At 40.3% G+C, this 19,502-nt stretch overlaps 2 protein-coding genes across 2 annotated transcripts; one reads left to right on the top strand and one right to left on the bottom strand.

The window, feature by feature from the left end:
• Window positions 1-1,174: 1,174 nt before the first annotated feature.
• Window positions 1,175-7,192, bottom strand: ndufb9 (NADH:ubiquinone oxidoreductase subunit B9). The gene is made up of 4 exons (XM_028597848.1): window positions 7,047-7,192; window positions 4,523-4,715; window positions 2,450-2,563; window positions 1,175-1,597 (listed from the first exon to the last, which is right to left on the bottom strand). The coding sequence occupies exons 1-4, from the start codon at window positions 7,133-7,135 to the stop codon at window positions 1,466-1,468; spliced, it is 528 nt and encodes a 175-aa protein (XP_028453649.1). The 5' UTR covers window positions 7,136-7,192; the 3' UTR covers window positions 1,175-1,465.
• Window positions 7,193-7,302: 110 nt separating this feature from the next.
• Window positions 7,303-19,502, top strand: tatdn1 (TatD DNase domain containing 1). Its single transcript, XM_028597827.1, has 12 exons — window positions 7,303-7,517; window positions 9,129-9,194; window positions 11,569-11,618; window positions 12,240-12,303; window positions 12,878-13,021; window positions 13,267-13,309; window positions 14,221-14,306; window positions 14,398-14,438; window positions 16,432-16,508; window positions 18,450-18,520; window positions 18,853-18,979; window positions 19,140-19,502. Exons 1-12 carry the CDS (start codon window positions 7,439-7,441, stop codon window positions 19,240-19,242), a joined length of 951 nt encoding a protein of 316 aa, XP_028453628.1. The 5' UTR covers window positions 7,303-7,438; the 3' UTR covers window positions 19,243-19,502.

The raw sequence follows: 19,502 nt of genomic DNA, 5'->3' as shown, positions 1-19,502 counted from the left end.
TTAAAAAAAAAAATAAAAAAAATAAAAGGCATTTTCTAAAGAGTTACACCTTCCATTCAATGGGCTCGGGGATGAGAGCCACAGACAGGAAGTCAAAAAGTACCGAGACGACTGCTACATTGTTGGTTCTGAGTTTTTGGGGGCAAATACTTTTTTTTTTTTTATATCAGATCAGAAGTTAACCTATTATTGAGGAAGAGTTTAAGAAGCAGCACTGCTTGATTGACATCTTCCTTTCTCTCGTTAGCTTTGTTGTCAGGACGGGGCATATTTCACTTCCATCATTCTTATTGGTGGCTTGTATGCAGCGATAAGGGAAATTATTATTATTTAAAGCGCTGTTTTTTTCCCCAGTAATACCCAAAAAGCTGCTTTCTTGCAGAGATAGATGAGAAGATCTATAAACACGTGTATGAATGCAGGAGATGTTTGTTGGTACGACTGACCAAATTAAAGTGAAACTCTGAACTTTCCCAGGTGGATAACTTTCATGCTTTACCTCATCTGCAGGCCCACATGGAATTAAACAAATAAAAAAAAATACTCAATGTCAACGTATCTCAAGAAGAAAAATATGCAGGGCTTGCACAATTTCATAATCCCCACATTTTCATTGCAAAAAAGTCACATTTTAGCAGAAAGTTAAAATGTTGCGTTTACTTCACACAAGAGCAGCCATTTTCCCCTGATGCCATGGGAATGTTATGAAACGATGTAATTACGCGACGTGAACATCATCGAAAAGTTGGGGGAAATCACTTTCTCTTTTCCATCAAACTGCAGTTTTTGCAAGTTCCCGCAATTTCATTGCATAAAATTGCATAAATATCCGGCATATTCCATCACATTTTTTAAGAAAACGTGCCGCATTATCAAGGATTTTCGCCTGCAACAATCACAAAAAAACATTTTTCTGGAAGGACTTCCCAATGTTCCCACATTTCCTTTTTCATAAATTTGTATCAGATATTGTCCCCCTAACCCTAAAAAATGTTGTAGGAGGATAGGGCTTAAATTGAAAGGAAATGTAGGAACCTAATTTTGAAAAATTTCCAAAAAATGTGGGAACATAGGGGCCTAATTTTCAGTGAAAAAAACATTCTTGGGAAATGTGGGAACATAGGGCTGACCCCCTTTACAGCATGTAATGTGTCATTACACACAACACACAAAGACAATTTACATCATATATTTATTTATCGGAACAGTTACAGGTATTATTTGAAACATGTACAGGACTTTTCAAAGTCACCAACCTCCTTAAACTGACTACTAAAAGGATCCGTGTGAATTCAGGCAGGTTGATTTCTCAGCCACGCAACCTGCACAGGTGAATGATTGACTGATTCTTTACAGACAGGTGGTAATTCATGAAGAGGTCAGCCAGCCTTCGTGCTGCTTCTGCTGTTGTTTCCTCTCAGGCTGAGGGTGGGGGGGTGACCGACCCCCGGGAGGTGGAGGTTGTTTATGTGGGGCGCTCCCTGGGGCGGGTGACGTACTGCCACCACAGAGGGGGGAGGTCTCCCTCCTTGCGGGCTGGAGGGAGGGCTTCGGTCTTGGGGCCGCCGGGTTGAGTCTCGGCCTGCAGCTGGGCGACCTGAAACCAGACGGGGGGGCACAAACGTTCACAAAAAGGGGCGGCAACAGTTTTTTTCACCATCAAATGAGAGCATAGTGAAAAGGTTCAATCGCAATTTCTCAGAGCCAAAGGGCGTCTTTTCATGTCCCTCTGATATTTCCCTTTTTCTTGTGAAACGCTGGATAGTTTTTACATCTTCGGAAACATTGAAAGTAGTCAATTTGAAAAGGTGATAAAGGAAAAACTATAATATATAACTCATAGACATGCGGCCTGTAACCAGGGCTCGCAAATAGGGCTGCACAATTAATGTGTAATGAAATCGCAATATGGAATAGTGCAATATCCAAATCGCAGGGTGGGGCGCAAAATATGTGTAACCATTCTGAATTAAGTATCATGGGGCCTGGGCCTACAAATCCTATCTTACAGACTAAAGGAGAAACATCTTTGTTTGGTACGGATTCTTGCTAAAAAAAAAAAAAAAAAAATAAATCACACTACAGTACGTTTTTTATTTGTGTTTCAATGAAAATGAGTGATGATGATCCAAAAAAATTCATCATTCCCTCCAATATCGTGAATCATATAGCAACATCAGTCAAAAACAATCGCAATTTGGCATTTTCCTCATATCATGCAGCCCTAGTCGCAAATAGACGATTTGTTTTAAGGGGTCATAATCAAAACGTTAGTACCACTGTCTCACGCAGCCTTGTGGTAACTGTAACAGGTACTGTGAATTCACCTTGTGAATGGTGAGTTGTTTAAGTCTTAAAGCCATGTTCTTTGATCAGAGTTAACCCACAAAAGAAGAGGCGACACGGTGCCCTGATGGTATGTACTGTAAAACGCGTCTGAACTGCCCACCTCTTTGTCCCAGCTCTGCATTCTCAGTTTCTTCCACTGCTCTCTCTTGGAGAAGTAGTCCGGGTACATGGCCTTCTCCGAGGGGTGCCAGTGGTCCAGCGCCCACTCGGGGACCTGTGGGAAACAAAACAAGAGCTCAAGACTTTTCATCATGTCGCATTAGGATTGTCAGCATTTCCCATCTTTTTGACCTCAAATAAATTGATACAAGTGTTTCTGATTGGCTAAACTAATCTAGATCAACAGTACATTTGCAGGATAGAGCCTGACATCCGGCATCTCAGACTTGATCCCTCACCTTCCGCTCTCTCTCTCTCCGTGTGTTGCTGTTCCCAAACTCCCTTCGCTTCGGGAAACAACAACAAACTTCGAGCTAGCGAGCTGCACACTGAAATTGGCAAATTTTGAAGAAAATTCGTGCAACAGGGCAAGCCTGCTCGGTTCTTTCCGTGAATGATTGTAAGGATTTACAAAAGGATATGCTGACGGCATTTCCTCTCTAACTGGGACGATTGGGCGGTTTGCTGTGGACGTAGACATGGCGATACACTGGTAAGAGCAAATTATGTTTAACCATGTATCAGCTAATTGAAATAGCTCTCGTTACTGTATTGCGTGAACAGTTAACTTCATTTAATGTTGTATGTGCCTTTTTCTTTTGCTGGGTGCAAATATTCCACCTAAAATAAGTTCCTTCCCGAGACTCTTTAGCAGAGGCACCATCGCTGCATCCGGAGCTTAGCGCCGCCCCAAGACGATTGTGATTGGTTAAAAGAAATGCAAACAATCCCCTCCTAACGCTGTGGAAATAGCCCTGGCAATGCAAGACTAATCTAAAATAAGCAACCTGATAAATAAGTACAAGGTTTTGAGAATTCAAAAGAACAAGCACACACTTTGACAGTAAACAATGTGAAATCTTATTGAAATCTTATTTTATCTATCAGAGGATAGAATGTCTCAGAATATGTGATGGGAGATGTTGAGACAGTCCAGATGCACTGCCCTTACACCTCCAGCAGAGGGCAGGAGCAATTTGACAGGCAGGGCAACACACTTTCTCACACTTCATGCAGTCCTGCATGTCGATAATCGGTCACATTTTTGATTCATAGTTTGATCGATACATTGCTCAACTTTATGTTACAAAAAAATATTAGTAGGTGGTATTTGAACACAAAGAAACCACTGCAATTTAAAAAAAAAAAAAAAAAAGAAACAACTTGCAAATGTATTCTAGTCATATAAAGCCACATCATTTGTTTGGTTTTCTGGTAAAGAAAAGGTCTCAAACCATAAGTTTGCTTTTAAATCATTTTGTGTCACAAATTGTGGGGAAAATAATATTGAATAATATATTTATATACATTGTGGAAAGACTACAGAGCTATAACGTTTTTTTCTTAGAATTGTAAGAGAGATAATAACTAAGAAATAGAGCCCGACCGATAATGGATTTTTAAGGCCAATATCGATACAAATATTTGGTGATTTAAAAAATCTGACATTCCGATATATTGGCCGAAAAAATAATCCAGAAACGCGTAAAAAAAGAAAGAAAAAGATTTCCCTAACATTAGTTATTTGTAGTTATTTATGAGTCCTCCCTAAAATAATGATAATGCAGTTTAAAAATAAACTTCTGATAAATAAAATGTATAAAAATACAAACTTAAGCTATGAAACTTAAAGTCCTTTGAACAAAAAGACAATAAAAACAAAAAAAATCAGAGTGTTGCCAACAGGGAGGTTGTAGAGCGCCGTCTGGTGGACAAGCTATGCAACGCCAACACTCAGAACATGGTTGAAGGGTGTTTTGTCCGTTTTTATTTTATTTTTTAAATATTCATTTAGCAGAATCATTTATTTGTCATTATAAATGATTCTGATAAATGAATATAAAAAATAAAAATAAAAAAATCATTTATCGGCCATTATAAATGTCGATACCGATAGTTTGGAAAATGCCTAATGTCGGCCTGCCGATATATCGGTCGGGCTCTACTAAGAAATATATATTGTGTATGGAATGATTTCATGGTCACTGTCCAGATGAAGCACATGAAGCCTCACCTTGTAGCACTCGTATCTCTCGTAGGACGTTCCTCCAGGAGAGTCGGGGAAGATGTAGGGCTGGGGGTGCTGGTTGGACCAGAACTCCTCCTCCCCCGCCTTCAGCATCTTGGTGGCCTTCACCATGTCCTTCTCGTCCTTGTTCTCATCGAAGCGAGCCCGCAGCATGCAGGCGTAGAACCGATATTTGTCTCTGTGATGAGGAAAACAACAACAGTTAAATAGCTTGAATCCGGATCTAGTAACTGTAACAGGGCTGCAACTAATGATTATATTCATCGTGGATTAATCTGGTGATCATTTTCTCCATTAATCGATTAGTTGTTTGGGCTGTAAAATGTTAGAAAATGGTGAAAAATGCGGTCCAGTAGGGCTGGGCAATAGGGAGAAAGTCAGATATCACGATATTCTTGACCAAATACTTCAATATCGATATTTCGGCGATATTCTAGGGTTGACAATTGGTGCTGACACAAAATATCTTCACATTTAGATTTCAGATAAATAATCATCATTAATGTGGACATAATGTCTAAGTGGGAAAAAGGCAAATAATAGAACAGCTAGAACAGTCTGGCAAGTTCAGAAAAGTACATCACTTTACTGTAATGCAGCCTTTAAAACCAGGAAAAGACAACACTTATGTCATATCATATTTCGATATCCAAAATCTAAGACGGTATCTAGTCTCAAATCAAGATATCGATATAATATTGATATATTGCCCAGCCCTACGGTCCAGTGTCCAAGACGACGTACTCAAAGGTCTTGTTTTGTCCACAACTCAAAAATATTCAGTTTATTGTCACAGAGGAGAGAAGAAACAAGAACATATTGACATTTAAGAAGCTGGAATCAGAATCAACAGCACCACATGGTGCTGAACAGGTGTGCGTGTGTGTGTGTGTGTGTGTGTGTGTGTGTGTGTGTGTGTGTCACACACACTGTGCATTATATTGATGTAGGATTTGTGATCGGTCTTGTTGTTTTGTTAGATGAGGTCATGTTTTTACGGCTGGATTTAAATTGTGGCCTGCCTAGGGACTGCAGATGTAAAGTAGCCTAAGGCTAACTCTGGTACATTGCATCAAATGACATTTATGTTAAAAATTGTACATGGTCCCTAACAAATAAAAATGAAAAAAAAAAAAAAAAAAAAGATCCTGACTTTTTTTTTTTTTTAAAAAAAATGACTCAAACCAATTAAATGATTTCATCAATGATTATCACGAGTGCGATCCCGGCTCTCCTGGGTGAAAGTCATGTGCCGCTACGGCAAAAATTCACTCGTAATGTAGGTCAATGACAATGACGGGCGGATTGCGTTGATAAACACGCTAAAAAGCAACTATGCGTCTTGATAACACGCAAAAATGGCATACGAATTGGCGTGTCATACATATACCACTTCATGTGATCAGTCTAATCAATATAGTTGGCAATTATTTTTAATAGTTGACAACTAATCAACTAATCGATTCATCTTTGCAGCTACAAACTGTAAGACATGTAGTACGGAGGACAGTGTAGATTCAGTGTAAACTTGACATGGACAAAAACATTACGTGTGCTTATCATCTGGGCTAACAAACAGAATGTCTTTCTCTTGAGAAAACCACTACAGTTGGTTTCAGCCATAGCTTGCACTGTAACAAATGAGATGGTTGACATAAACAATGTAAAATTGTTTATAACTCATGTATGATATGCCAGTTATGGAGTTTTTATTTTTTAAACCAATAACTTTATTATCCAATAACAATATTCACAATGGTTGACCAGCATAAGTTTGTATGTCAGCAGAAGAAATGTAAAATCATATGTAAAACAAATCCCTATAACGTCTAGAGTGAATTACTTTATTAAATCTCTATTACTACTACTACTTCTTTACTATTCCTAAGCCTGAACAGCAACAAACTTCACATTATTCAGTTCATCATAGGGAACAGAGGTACAACTGAATTTATGTATAAAGCACATTTTAAAAACAACAGTCGACCAAAGTGGTGGACAATTAAAAATAACAAAAAACATAAATAGAACACAGCAAAAACACACATACCAGTTAAAAAACAAATGATTACCTATCCTTTAAACGAGCTTAATTAATATTATGTATGAAGATTTCTGGTTATATAGCTACATTACCATGTATTAGGCTGTCATTAGACTGAGAGTCAAGTTTATAAGTATTGCTATACCTCGACTATTCACTGATTTCGACGCTAGCTAGCGCCCCGTAAACGTGTAAATTACCTTAGCTTCAAACAATATACTGTTTTAAATTAGCAGGACAGCTTCAGGGAATATATGAGTGGTTTAATGAAAGGTTGATGAGCTGACGAGGATTGGTATTTTGCAGTGGGACTGACCGACTTAGCTTAGCTAGCTAAGTAATGAGTGACCTGGCTAGCAGTTAGCTTAGCTGTTAGCTTAGGAGCAGAGCAGACAGACCCGAGGACAGCAGCGACGTTCTGCATTATTCACTTTTCACCGCAGAGCTTAAACAAGCTCATCTTACCTAAAGATGCACCATGACTCGAGGTGTCTCAGCGATTTCTTGTAAAGTCGCAACACTTTTTGGTGGTGAGTGAGATAGGCAGTGGCCATTTTCACCGTCCCCTGTCACCTTCTCGGCGAGCGGCGCGCAGGATTCTGGGACTTTGTGGCGTGTGGACGTTATGACCGTAATTACCTCTAAAATGCGCAAATGTATTTTGTGTCTCGTCGCTTGTTTGGTCTGTTTCTTAGTTGTGTAAAGAATCGTTTACGTGTATTTCTGTTTGCACGATCGCTTTTCTTGAACTGCAGGGACGAATTTGAAATGATTAGAGTAAACCAAAGTAACCGAATGTCTAGCTATGCCAGTAATGTGGCTTCTCTTTTCTATGTTACTTACGGTATTGCGGCATTATGGGATTGGTGAGAGCTGCATGTGTGGTTCTTTTCAGAAGTATTGCTCTTACAACCATGGCTCAGCACAAATTCATTGGTAAGACACTTGTGTTGAATGGTTAGATTGATAAAACATAAAGAGACGACAGAAGACTTTGAGTGTGTCGGTGTCACTGCATGCTGGTGTTTGCTGCAAACAGACAAGCCTGCATGTTTTCAGTTAGCATGCGAGCTAGTTTGAGTTAGCGCTGCTAAAAATGACAACATAGCAGTCACAGAGAAATGTCAGATGGTCTGTTTTCGGTTCATAGCCGTTCACAGCTATATTTCCATTTTCTTTGTACTTCTCTTCTACTCCACTACATCTCAGATGCACATACTGTGCTTTTTACTCCACTACATACAGTTACAGAATGTTTATGAATTATACCACAAGTAAATTATGACGTATTATTATGTATCAATCAAAGTATGGTGGTGGACTGGTAGCTGGAGAGGTGCCAGTTCACCTCCTGGGCACTGCCAAGTTGCTCTTGAGGAAGGCACTGAACCCCCCCAACTGCTCGGGGTGCCTGTCCATGGGCAGCCCCCTCACTCAGACATCTCTCCATTAGTGCCAGGTACTGAGCATGTGTGTGTAATTCAAGCCTGTGTGTAATGTGTATAATAATAATAATAATAACCGAGTGAAAACATTGTAATTTCCCTTGCGGGATTAATAAAGTATTAATTATTATTATTAAGTATTATTATGAATTAATTCACAAGTTACCGGGCAGTAGCCTAAATGTAGTTATTGACTGTCAGACAATGCAAGCATTTTGAAGGGGTCACCTTAGGTTCTAATGAAAACACTGACACATGAATTTATAATGAAAATAATATTAGTTGTCTTATTTGATAGTGAACTAAGTATTTTAAGGTTTTAAAAGGAAACAAGCGATTTGATTACATCACCTTGTGTTTTTTGTTTTTTTTTACTATTTTCTGATTTGTTGTACACCTCATCTTTAGACTAATCAATAATGGGAAAAAGGCATTAGTTGCACCCCAAATAAAAGCAGTTGTTGTTCTTACAACCTAGGGCTGAGCAATAGGGAGAAAATCAGATATCATGATATTTTTGACCACATACCTCGATATCAATATTGCGGTGATATTCTAGGGTTGACAATTGGTGCTTTAACAAAATATCTTCACACTTAGATTTTAGATAAATAACCATCAGTAATGTGGACATAATGTCTAAGTGGGAAAAAGGCAAATAATAGAACAGCTAGAACAGTCTGGTAAGTTCAGAAAAGTACATCACTTTACTGTAATGCAGCCTCTAAAACCAGTAAAAGACCACACTTATGTCATATCACGATATTACGATATCCAAAATCTAAGACGGTATCTAGTCTCATATCACGATATCGATATAATATCGATATATTGCCCAGTCCTATTACAACCATATTAATTTAGTCTAAATCATGTAGCCTACCACTATTGTTGTATCATGTATTCACTTCAGAATGTATTTATTTCACGCCACTGTATCAACAACATAGTTTTAGGCATGGAAAGATGAGATATCCCGGCAGGATGTTGGTACCAGTATCGCAGCACTGTATGTTATTGGTTCCAGCATATCAACAGTGAGTCACAGCCGAATGTTTGGTGACATATTGCAGTTTAGATCTTCCATCCTCTCCCTCTCCAGATATCGGGGTGAACCTGACAGATCCCATGTTTAGAGGAGTCTACAGAGGGAAGCAGAAACACGACGGTGAGCTACTGATTCCCTTTTGACTTGTGGGCTATTAAATTCAACTTCATTTATAGTGTCCAATCATAACAGACATCATCTCAGGACACGTTACTTGACTTATGGGCTGTTCAATTCAATTTTAATTATAGTGTCATATTAGGGCTGCACGATATGATGAAAATATGCGATAATGCTGTTGAATATCCCAGTAACGACATTGCTCGCGATAAATAAACATATATATTAAAGTGTACTCAGTTCTGCCTTTCTGCTGCTTTCAGTATTCTGCTAAAATGCAACACGTTGAAATATAAAGCAAATGAAAGAAAATATTTCCAACATTATGTTATTGATCATTGAAAAGCAGCACGGGAAAAACAATGACAGTTACATTTTAAAATGTAATTTTCTACTGAGATTCTCTTCATCAGCTGACACAAAAAAATCATTTGCGAAATGTGCGCAGCCTTTTGCGATATGTTTATTGCGCAAGTTGATATTGTGATAAAAAAACAATACATCGTGCAGCCCTATGTCAAATCATAACAAACGTTATCTCAGGACACTTTACAGATAGAGTAGGTCTAGACCAAGGGTCATAAATGTTTTTTTAAGCCAAGGACCCCTTAACTGAAAGAGAGACTACTCAGTAGAGGGTCCCTGCTCCAGTACAGTCTACGTCTAAAGGCTTTCAACCTTGAAGGTGCAAACTCCAGACAACAAGTAGTATGTGCAAGTACATTAGCTTTAAATAAGCAAAACTACAAAGAGCCATATGAAAGTGCAGCTTCAATATATATAATTCTTTTCATGTTTATCCAAGGTGTAGTCGGAAGAGATGTGTTTTTAGCCTTTGGCAGAAGATGCGTGGACTTTCGGCCCTCCTGATGTTAGTAGGGAGCTCATTCCACCATTTAGGAGCCAGGACAGAGAACAGTCGGGATTTCGTTGAGTGATTAGTTGTCCCTCGCTGTGAGGGGGCAGCAAACAGGTCGGCTGATGTAGAGCGGAGTGGGCTGGTTGGGGTTTATGGTTTGACCATGTCCTGGATGTAAGTTGGGGGCTGATCCGTTCGTGGCCCTGTATGTAAGTACTAGTGTCTTGAAGCGGATGCGGGCTGCAACTGGTAACCAGTGAAGAGAGCGGAGGAGCGGTGTAGTGTGAGAGATCTTGGGGAGGTTGAAGACAAGTCGAGCTGCTGCGTTCTGAATGAGCTGCAGGGGTCGGACGGCACATGCAGGCAGGCCAATCAGGAGGGAGTTGCAGTAGTCTAGACGTGAGATGACTAGAGCCTGAATCAGAACCTGATCCGCCTTCTGCTTTAGAAGGGGACGTATCCTTCTGATGTTATGCAGCATGTAGCTACACGATCGGGTGGTTGCAACAATGTTGGCAGTGAAGGAGAGTTGGGTTCAAGTGTCACACCCAGGTTTTCTAGCAGTCTGGGTGGGGACTACCACAGAGTTGTCAATTGTTATAGTCAGGTCTTGGGTATGAGAGCCTTTCCCTAGAAGGAAAAGGAGCTCAGTCTTGTCGAGGTTGAGTTTCAGATGGTGTGCGGACATCCAAGAAGAAATGTCAGTCAGACAGGTCGAGATATGTGCTTCTACTTGAGTTTCAGACTCTGGAAAGGAAATAATTAGTTGGGTGTCATCTGCGTAGCTGTGATAAGAAAAGCCGTGCGCGTAAATGACAGACCCGAGGGTTAAACCTTTTGCTCCTCTGCTGTGATTGGTCACTTTGTGTTTTATAACCGTATGCCTGGATGTGCCGTGGGAAAAAAGATGGTGTGTGGACATCCAAGAAGAAATGTCAGTCAAACAGGCTGAGATACATGCTGTTACTTGAGTTTCAGACTCCGGAAAGTTGCATATTAAACTGGGCCAACATAACGTGTAGGGTCCCCTAAAGCCTTTATACATACCTTTTTTTTGCATAGAATACTAAGCTATTCAAATAGCCTAATAGATGTTGGAATGATTTTATAAATCATGTTTTAATATTATGTGACACAGGGAATCTTTAGGATTAACTGTATCTGTGGATGGCCTTAGTGACTACCTTACTTATAGGCCAGGAAAAAACTTTAAAAAATTAAAAATAATTTGGAGGCCGCCCCTGCATTAACTCTGAGGACCCCCTGTTGATGATCACTGGTCTGGACCACACCCTATAATTTACAGGGACCCCACAATTCCCCCCAAGACCATGCTATAGAACATGTGTATTGTATAGGACATACAATTTGTTTCAAATGTAAACAAGTGAAACTAATAATGAATGTGATGTTTTATTTAGCAGAGTTACATTGTGTTGTTTTATCCCATCCAATATTTTTCATATATTTCTAAGCCGACTTTCTATGCTGTATTCTGTATTCTTTTTCCGACAGATGACTTCAATCAGATCATTGACCGAGCTCTCAAAACAGGAGTCGAAAAGGTAAGTGTCCCATCACTTTAATATAAATTCATTCGAGTTGGAGCCTCACAATCAACATTTTTTTGGGGATTGAAATGTTGGCCCAGACTGAAATATTTCAACAACTATTGGATGGATTGCGATGAAATTTGGTACAGACATTCATGGTCCCTAGAGGATGTATCATAATGACTTTGGTGATCCTCTGACTTTTCCTCTAGCGCCACCATGAGGCTTCTATTTGTGTTTTTGAGTAAAATGTTTCAACAACCATTAAATGGACTGGAAGGAAATTTGGTGCAGACCTTCATGTTCCCCTCGGCATGAATTGTTATAACTTTGGTGAATCGGGTCTTGTAATTGAACACTGAAAAGCCATTGCAAATTTTAAAATGTTGTCTTATAAGTAATAACCCATATGGAATCTGCAGATTTATTTTTAACAGTTTTTTTTAGCGTTGATCTAGAATGAAAATCTGCTGAATTTAGCAGACTGTTTTTTCTGGCTGAGATGTGTCAACAATCTGAATATTATTTTTTCAATTTGTTTAAAATCGCCGAAAATTTCTGCAAAAAATTTGCATCCGCAGATTCTGTGTGGCTCTGCTCAAAAGTAATGTAATACCTGTGGCTTTGTTTCAGTTTATGATCACTGGAGGAAACCTTGAAGACAGCAAAGAGGCCTTGAAACTAGCCCAGACCAGAGGTATCTATAACAACTACAACAACAAAAAGTGACCAAATTCTCAGCGTCCATGGGCCTTTTTATGATTGTATTGCAGAGCCGGAGGCACAAGCTAAAATGTGAATTCATGAGGTCTTTACTAAAACATCCATAAGTCCATTTCTTCATGAGCACAATCAGCCGAATGCTTTGCTCTATGCTGGACCTTTTAAACTAGAGCTGGGCAATATGGAGAAAATCAAATATTACGATATTTTTCAACAAATACATCAATGTCGATATTGTAGGGTTGACAATTTGTGCTTTCACAAAATATTAACCCAATGAGAGTTTTGAGAAATAATCACCAGTACCGTGGGTATACTGACTAAGTGGGTAAAAGCAAATAGAACAGCTACAACAGTCTGGTACATTCAGAAAATGATATCACTCTACTGTAACGCAGCCTTTAAAACCAGGAAAAGACAACACTTATGTCATATTGCCGTATCACGTTATCCGAATTCTAAGACGATGTCTAGTGTCATATATCGATGTCGATGTAATCGATATATTGCCCAGCCCTACTTTATACCTTCATATTCAACCATTACAGATGAGTTCTACTGCACGGTCGGCTGCCATCCCACCCGCTGCAGTGAGTTTGAGCAGAACGGAGAATCCGAGTACTTCTCCGGGCTGAGGGAGCTGGCTGCAGCACACAGAGGAAAGGTGGTGGCCATCGGAGAGTGCGGACTCGGTGAGCGCGGGCAACTGTGTTGCATTTGTGCAGTAGTAAAGAAAAACGATAGTGATGAAAACAGAAACAATTTCAATTTGTATCCACAAGAAATGAGTCACTTATGATTCTTTGCTTCTATACTACTATGCCAGTATAAATATGTATACATATAATATCATAAGGTATTTAGTACGCAGTAATAAGTATTTCCATTGTTAAATGACATGTTGATACTGTACCGTGTGTTTTTCTACTTGTTCCAGATTTCGACAGGTTGGAATTTTGCCCGAAAGAGACTCAACTCAAGTACGTTTATTTGTCTTCATTGAGCATTAAAAGCTGCTCTAATTGGCTGCATGTTGGCTTTTGACCTTCTAAAATGTACCTTTACCTTTAGAGGCCTAGAGAAGTTTTTTGATTTTATTTGATTGTCAAAAACAAAAGCCCACAGGCATTTGAAGGTGTCAAATGTCTTATTGTGTCAGACCAACTTACAAAAATAGAAAACCGTTGGATTTGACATTTTTTTGTTTGATAATTGACGTAACCTTGCCAGTTCACCACCTGGGGACTTCCAAGGTGCTCTTGACCAAGGCACTGAACCCCCAACTGCTCGGGGTGCCTGTCCATCGACAGCTGCAGCCCCCTCACTCTGACATCTCTCCATTTGTGCATGTATATATTTACTGAGCATGTGTGTGTGTGTGTGTGTGTGTGTATTTCAGGCCTGTGTGTAGTGTGTGTAGAGTGAAAACATTGTAATTTCCCTTGCAGGATTAAAGCTATAGTGCGTAGTTTCTGTCGCCCCCATGAGGAATTTTAAGTAATGACAACAAAACTGTCGGCGCGCCCACATGATACAAGCCTTACGACCGTGCACCCCCCCACCCCCCCTCCACACAGTTGCTAGTAGCCAAGGAGGACACGGAGGATTAAAAACCTGATAGAGGCTTGAATGTAACAGACGTTCATTATTTATCAAAATGTTACGCACTAAAGCTTTAATAAAGAATACATTATTATTATTATTATTATTGTTGAGAGATTGTCATCTCTCATTTTTGTTGATCCACTATTCGATTATTCAGCAAACTGTTTTAGCCCTAGTTGGAAATAAATACATAACATATGCATCGCTGCTGCTTTCGTCCATACATCACAACTATGACAGGAGGTAGAGTCCTGAAACAGTCTTTGGTCTTTCTGGTCTGTGACAGATACTTTGAGAAGCAGTTTGACCTGGCAGAGGAGACCAAGCTGCCCATGTTCCTCCACTGCAGAAACTCCCATCAGGAGTTCATCGGTAGGTCCGTGCACCCAGGAACTAGTCTGGTTTCACGAGAGCGACTCTGTATGCAAAGCTTTTGACGGTTTCTTTGTCTTTGCTTTGACAGACATCATGAGGAGAAATCGAGAGCGATGTGTTGGAGGAGTGGTGAGGACATCTGCTTTATACTTTATACCAGGGGTCTTCAATGTTTTTAAGCCAATGACCCCTTAACTGAGATGGAGAGAGAGAGAGCAGGGACCCCCTACTACATATATTGTAGAAAATGAAGTTGCCTAATAAACTGGGCCTACAATAACGTGTAGGGTGGCCTAAAGCCTTTATACATACCTTTTTTGCATAGAATCCTAAGCTATGAAAATAGCCTAATATTTGTTGGCATGATTTTATAAATCATGTTTTAATGTTAAACATACATGTGGCACAGTGAGTCCTTAGGATGAACTGTATCTGTGGATGGCTACCTTAGTGACTACCTTACCTATGGGCCAGTAATAAATCATCAGAGGGGAGTTATAATTGCTGAAAATATGTTAGATTCATGTTAAGACTTTTTAATTTTTGAAAAAAACATAACAACACAACACAAAAATGAACAATAATTTGGACGTGGGGGGACCCAGACCCCCTGTTGAAGATCCCTGCTTTATACTATTACTCTCAAGTATACACACTGTAAACTGTTCTCTGATGAGAACAGTTTCAAAGAAAGTAATACACTTAACAGGGAACCAAACCGCAACGCTGCTTTTTTGCTATGTTACTGACATTTCTTTTCTTTTCCAAGATTTTACATCTCAGTTTTTTTTACAGGAGGCGATGCATTTAATAGACACATGTTGCAGTCAAATGCGTTCTCCTGTAAAGTTGTGTTACTATTTTACCACTGCAGACAGATCTTAATTATCTTCATTCATTACAAGATGACTTTCCTTTAACGTTTGAAAAACCAAAAAACTTAATCCACTAGAATGATAATTTGCAACATATGTGATTATCATGATAAAAAAAACTGAGGGGGGAAACATATAAGGAGTTTAAGGGACAGTTTTGAAGTGTGGTTGTATGAGGAACTCCATAGTCAGACACAATTTTTAGCCCCTAAGTTATGACTTCAAGTCACGACTAGCTAGTGGCTACCTAACGCTGATGTTAGCTAGCGCTAGCTGATACTAGCGATTTCTAGTCGGCAACATATTTTGGGCTTCATTTAATAAACATAACCTGTAGGAGTACACAATCTTATGTGTATTGTTTTGATTACAATGTGTGGAATTACTTTACGTTGCCTATTTATTTATGTCTAATTATTTATATTTCTCATTGTTAATCGCCACCGTCTGTACAGCATCAACATGGGGTCACCATTGTGACCTGAATTACGGGTTAGACTGCCGTTCCAGGGCACGTTCACGGGTAGAAGGTTGTGAAAACACGAGTTACGGGTTGCTTGTAATGCAGCATTAGCTACAGTAGATGGCAGTCGGCAAATGAAAGTAATGAAAACAGATCTGAAGCAGTTATATATCGCTCTCTTCAACACCACCAGACTCCTTTGACAAAAATCTGTAATTTTACCTCGCAGAACACAGGAGTTGCTGCTCTACCGCTGCCTGCATCGGTTAGTTAGTGTGTCACATTGTGTGACTTTCGTGTTTCAAAGGGTTAGCAACTAACAAAACTAACAAACTAACTAACCAATGGAGGCAGCAGTAGGGCAGCAACTCCCGTGTTCTGCGAGGTAAAATGACTGATTTTGTCAAAGGAGTCTGGTGGCTTTGAAGAGAACGGAAATAACGGCTTCAGTTCCCCGTCGTAAAGGGCTGTCTGACAGCAAGGTAAAGCCGTAAAAGAATTTCTAAATGTAGCGTACACTTAAACAGATATACATTTTGTAGGTGTCTAAAATACATTTAGCTGCTGCCCCTGTCCACAGCAGGACATTGCTTAGCTTCCGTGTCGGTCCTCCTGTCTGGGCGCGTCTACTGTAGCTAACACGCTGACTATGGAGAAGTAGCTCAGACAACCACACTTTAAAACATCAAAACGATCCCCTTGAACACATAAAATTAATGCATTAGAGTTTCAGATGGGAAGTTCAATCCCGACGCAGCGGATTACCTGTAACTTTTCCGTTCAGGTCCACTCATTTGATGGGACGGCAGAGGACGCCGCTTCCCTCATTGGCCTGGACCTCTACATTGGGATAAACGGATGGTGAGAGGATTTTGTTTTCCCAACTCCACCCAAAGACTTGACCTGACATGAACCACATCTGGGCTCGGCCACACATCCGCTCCAACTTCACTCGCGACGGGTCTAAACACGGAGCAAAATGTTTGATCAGACCCACTTACTGACAGGATGACGCGTGTTGAACGTTTGGTCAACCGCACAAGTTGCAACAAATTCTTGGCTTGAAACTTTTTAAGACTTCAAACCATTTCTATCTTAGTCTGGTTTAGGTCTGTCTGGTTTATAACAAGCATTAACAAAAACCAAGCTGTCCAGGATGGTAGGCAGGCAACACAGAGGACCTTTAAACTTCAGCTCTACACAGGAAAGCTCTGTCCATCATTGATGACACAAAACATCCCTACTCCGTTCAGGGCGACGATACAGAGCAGAGAATATCTATAAGAGATGTTACATACCTAGTGCAATAACACTAAAGCCGCCTACACATGATAAGCGGCAAAAACTGCAAGTAGGCAGAGCAGAGAGGCAAAGTGCAGCGCAGGAATGCTCTGGAATTGGTTGCACCCATGGTTGCGCCTTGAAAGGTCAGCGGCAAGACTCTGATCCATTTCATTAGTACTAAGAGTCTGGCCTCTCTCCATTGACAAGTGTTAACTTCCTCTGTTGAAGTTTAAAACTATTGGATCTGCCCAGAGCCACTCTGGATCTGCCAGAACCAATCGCTAACGTTTGGTCTTGACTTATGTCATGCGCATGTGCAACAAGAGGGGACACCGTCAAGGCTATAAGCATTAGCATCGCTAGCGATAGCCTTAGCCAACTCCTTCACCGCTAACAGAGCAAGCTGGAAAATCAGACTTTTCCCGAACCCAGTGGGGGAGGAGGGCCACGACATCATGGCCACCAACACAACTCAGCAAAGATTGTTCTTGCTTAGGCTTAAACTTCTGGATATTCGTCAGCGTTCGCTCGCATCTTTCTAGCGCACGTTCACAACGTCATCGTTCTCAGCCACTCCCTCTGTTCACTGATTGGACCGGCAAAGATTTGGCTGGAGAAAACCCAGGACTATGCCGCGAACCCACACGTAGTACTGAAGGGAAATGAAAATTGAGCGGAAGTACGTAAGAGGGCGGAGCCAGGCTAAGCGGCAACTAGATCAAAGTTGAAATAATTTGAACTTTGAGCGCAGCGCACGGCGGCAATTCTAAGCGTGTGTGCGATGCCGAGTGTAGCGCAGCGCATAGTTGGGCAGCACCGCTCTCCCCGTTGGAAAACAATGGAATGGCCAGCGCAGAGCGGTTTTACCGCGGATCACGTGTAGGCGGCTTAAAGCTATAGTGCGTAGTTTCTGTCGCCCCCATGAGGAATTCTAAGTAATGACAACAACACTGTCGGCGCGTCCACGTAATACAAGCCTTATGTGCGCCCCCACCGTTCCTCCACGCAGTTGCTAGTAGCCAAGGAGGACACGGAGGATTAAGAAAACAGGATTGGCCCTTCAGAAGAGGTCACTATCTTCATTTGAGCTTCTGCGCGGGAAAGTCACCGGACGCCACAATCTTCTGAACATAGCCATACTAAGAAATCCAGAGAGAGTTGTGTGGAGCTGATTATTGCTGATGCTGATGCTGATTAATTAGAGCTAATTAGCTTTGTAGCAACTCATATGGCAACAGCTTGAATGTAACAGACGTTCATTAATATAAAAAAAGTTATGCTAACTTTGATAATGTGGAGGAGAAACATGTAATTCAGTCAGCCCAGTCTTTAATGAAGGCAAGTGTTTGAATGTATTCTGTATTTCAAAATCTCCTGGAATGAAGGAGCTTGACATGACTTATGAAGACAATATGAAGCTTTTAGGAGGTTTTTACACTCCGTTTTTATTTTATTTTAAAAACGTACATAATAACAGTACTGCAACTTATACTGTTTGTCGTTGTTGCTATTTTTCAGTTCCTTAAAAACAGAGGCCAATATTGAAGCCATGAAGTCTATCCCCACTGAGAGACTCATGATAGAAACAGGTGAGTTGCAGCCAATTTACTGTAATAAAACAAGGTATTTAAAAAATAAATGTTTGGCCATCGAAAGGTTCAAGAAAAGTAGATATAGTAGCATAAACCCAAATGTTTCTGATTTTCAAGTTACACAGTTTCAGAGTTATTGTTTTACACCAATAGAAATTATCTTCAGTATGTCATTGAAGCTAATCCAACATGCCACGTTTTATGGCTTCATCATTACATGAAGTAAACAGAAAATCAAGATGTTTGGTGCATCACGTTGCTGTTGTAAGTGTGACTATTAAACTGTTGAGATTTATTTATGCGTGGACACCGTCACACTCCTTCCCCAGATGCTCCGTGGTGTGGCGTGAAGAACACTCATGCAGGCTCCAAATATGTAAAAACTACATTTCCCACGAAGAAGAAGTGGGAGGCGGGTCACTGTCTGAAGGACAGGAATGAGCCCTGTCACATCACGTGAGTAATGTCGGCGTCAAGTCAGAGGGAAGAGCTCGTCGGATAAATTCATCCAAGTTTGCAAGCGAGCAAACATCGTTTTTCAATCCGTCAAACAATTTTAATAGCAGTCTTAATAAAAATAAAAAAATAAGTTCAATATCTTATCTGTCTGTTCCAGACAAGTTCTAGAAGTGATGGCAGCAGCGAGGGAAGAGGACCCGCTCGAGCTGGCCAACACAGTCTACAACAACACCATCAAAGTGTTCTTCAGCTCGAGCTGATGATGAACCAGATTAAACCTTCAGCAGACAGACTGATTGAAATTGTGTGTGTGTGTGTGTGTGTGTGTGTGTGTGTGTGTGTGTGTGTGTGTGTGTGTGTGTGTGTGTGTGTGTGTGTGTGTGTGTCTGAATGATGATAACTTTACCCTTGCCAGTTTTTTAAAGTCAAATAGCTTCTGATGTGTCTTCTTTAAAGTGCTCATATTATGCTCAGGCTCATAATTGTATATAGAGGTTATATCAGAATAGGTTTACATGGT

The sequence above is a fragment of the Perca flavescens genome, chromosome 14 (genome assembly GCF_004354835.1).
Source record: "Perca flavescens isolate YP-PL-M2 chromosome 14, PFLA_1.0, whole genome shotgun sequence".
NCBI classification, from domain to species: Eukaryota; Metazoa; Chordata; class Actinopteri; order Perciformes; family Percidae; genus Perca; species Perca flavescens.
This window is presented reverse-complemented; position numbering and strand designations above follow the sequence as displayed.

Excerpts from the sequence above, each read along its gene's own strand:
- ndufb9 (XM_028597848.1), bottom strand. The coding sequence starts at position 7,135 with ATGGCCACTGCCTATCTCACTCACCACCAAAAAGTGTTGCGACTTTAC. Across the intron at positions 4,716-7,046 it reads GAGTCATGGTGCATCTTTAG|AGACAAATATCGGTTCTACG; the intron begins GTAAGATGAGCT and ends TCCTCATCACAG. Across the intron at positions 1,598-2,449 it reads TGCAGAGCTGGGACAAAGAG|GTCGCCCAGCTGCAGGCCGA; the intron begins GTGGGCAGTTCA and ends GTCTGGTTTCAG.
- tatdn1 (XM_028597827.1), top strand. The coding sequence starts at position 7,439 with ATGGGATTGGTGAGAGCTGCATGTGTGGTTCTTTTCAGAAGTATTGCT. Across the intron at positions 9,195-11,568 it reads AGGGAAGCAGAAACACGACG|ATGACTTCAATCAGATCATT; the intron begins GTGAGCTACTGA and ends TTTTTCCGACAG. Across the intron at positions 16,509-18,449 it reads TACATTGGGATAAACGGATG|TTCCTTAAAAACAGAGGCCA; the intron begins GTGAGAGGATTT and ends GCTATTTTTCAG.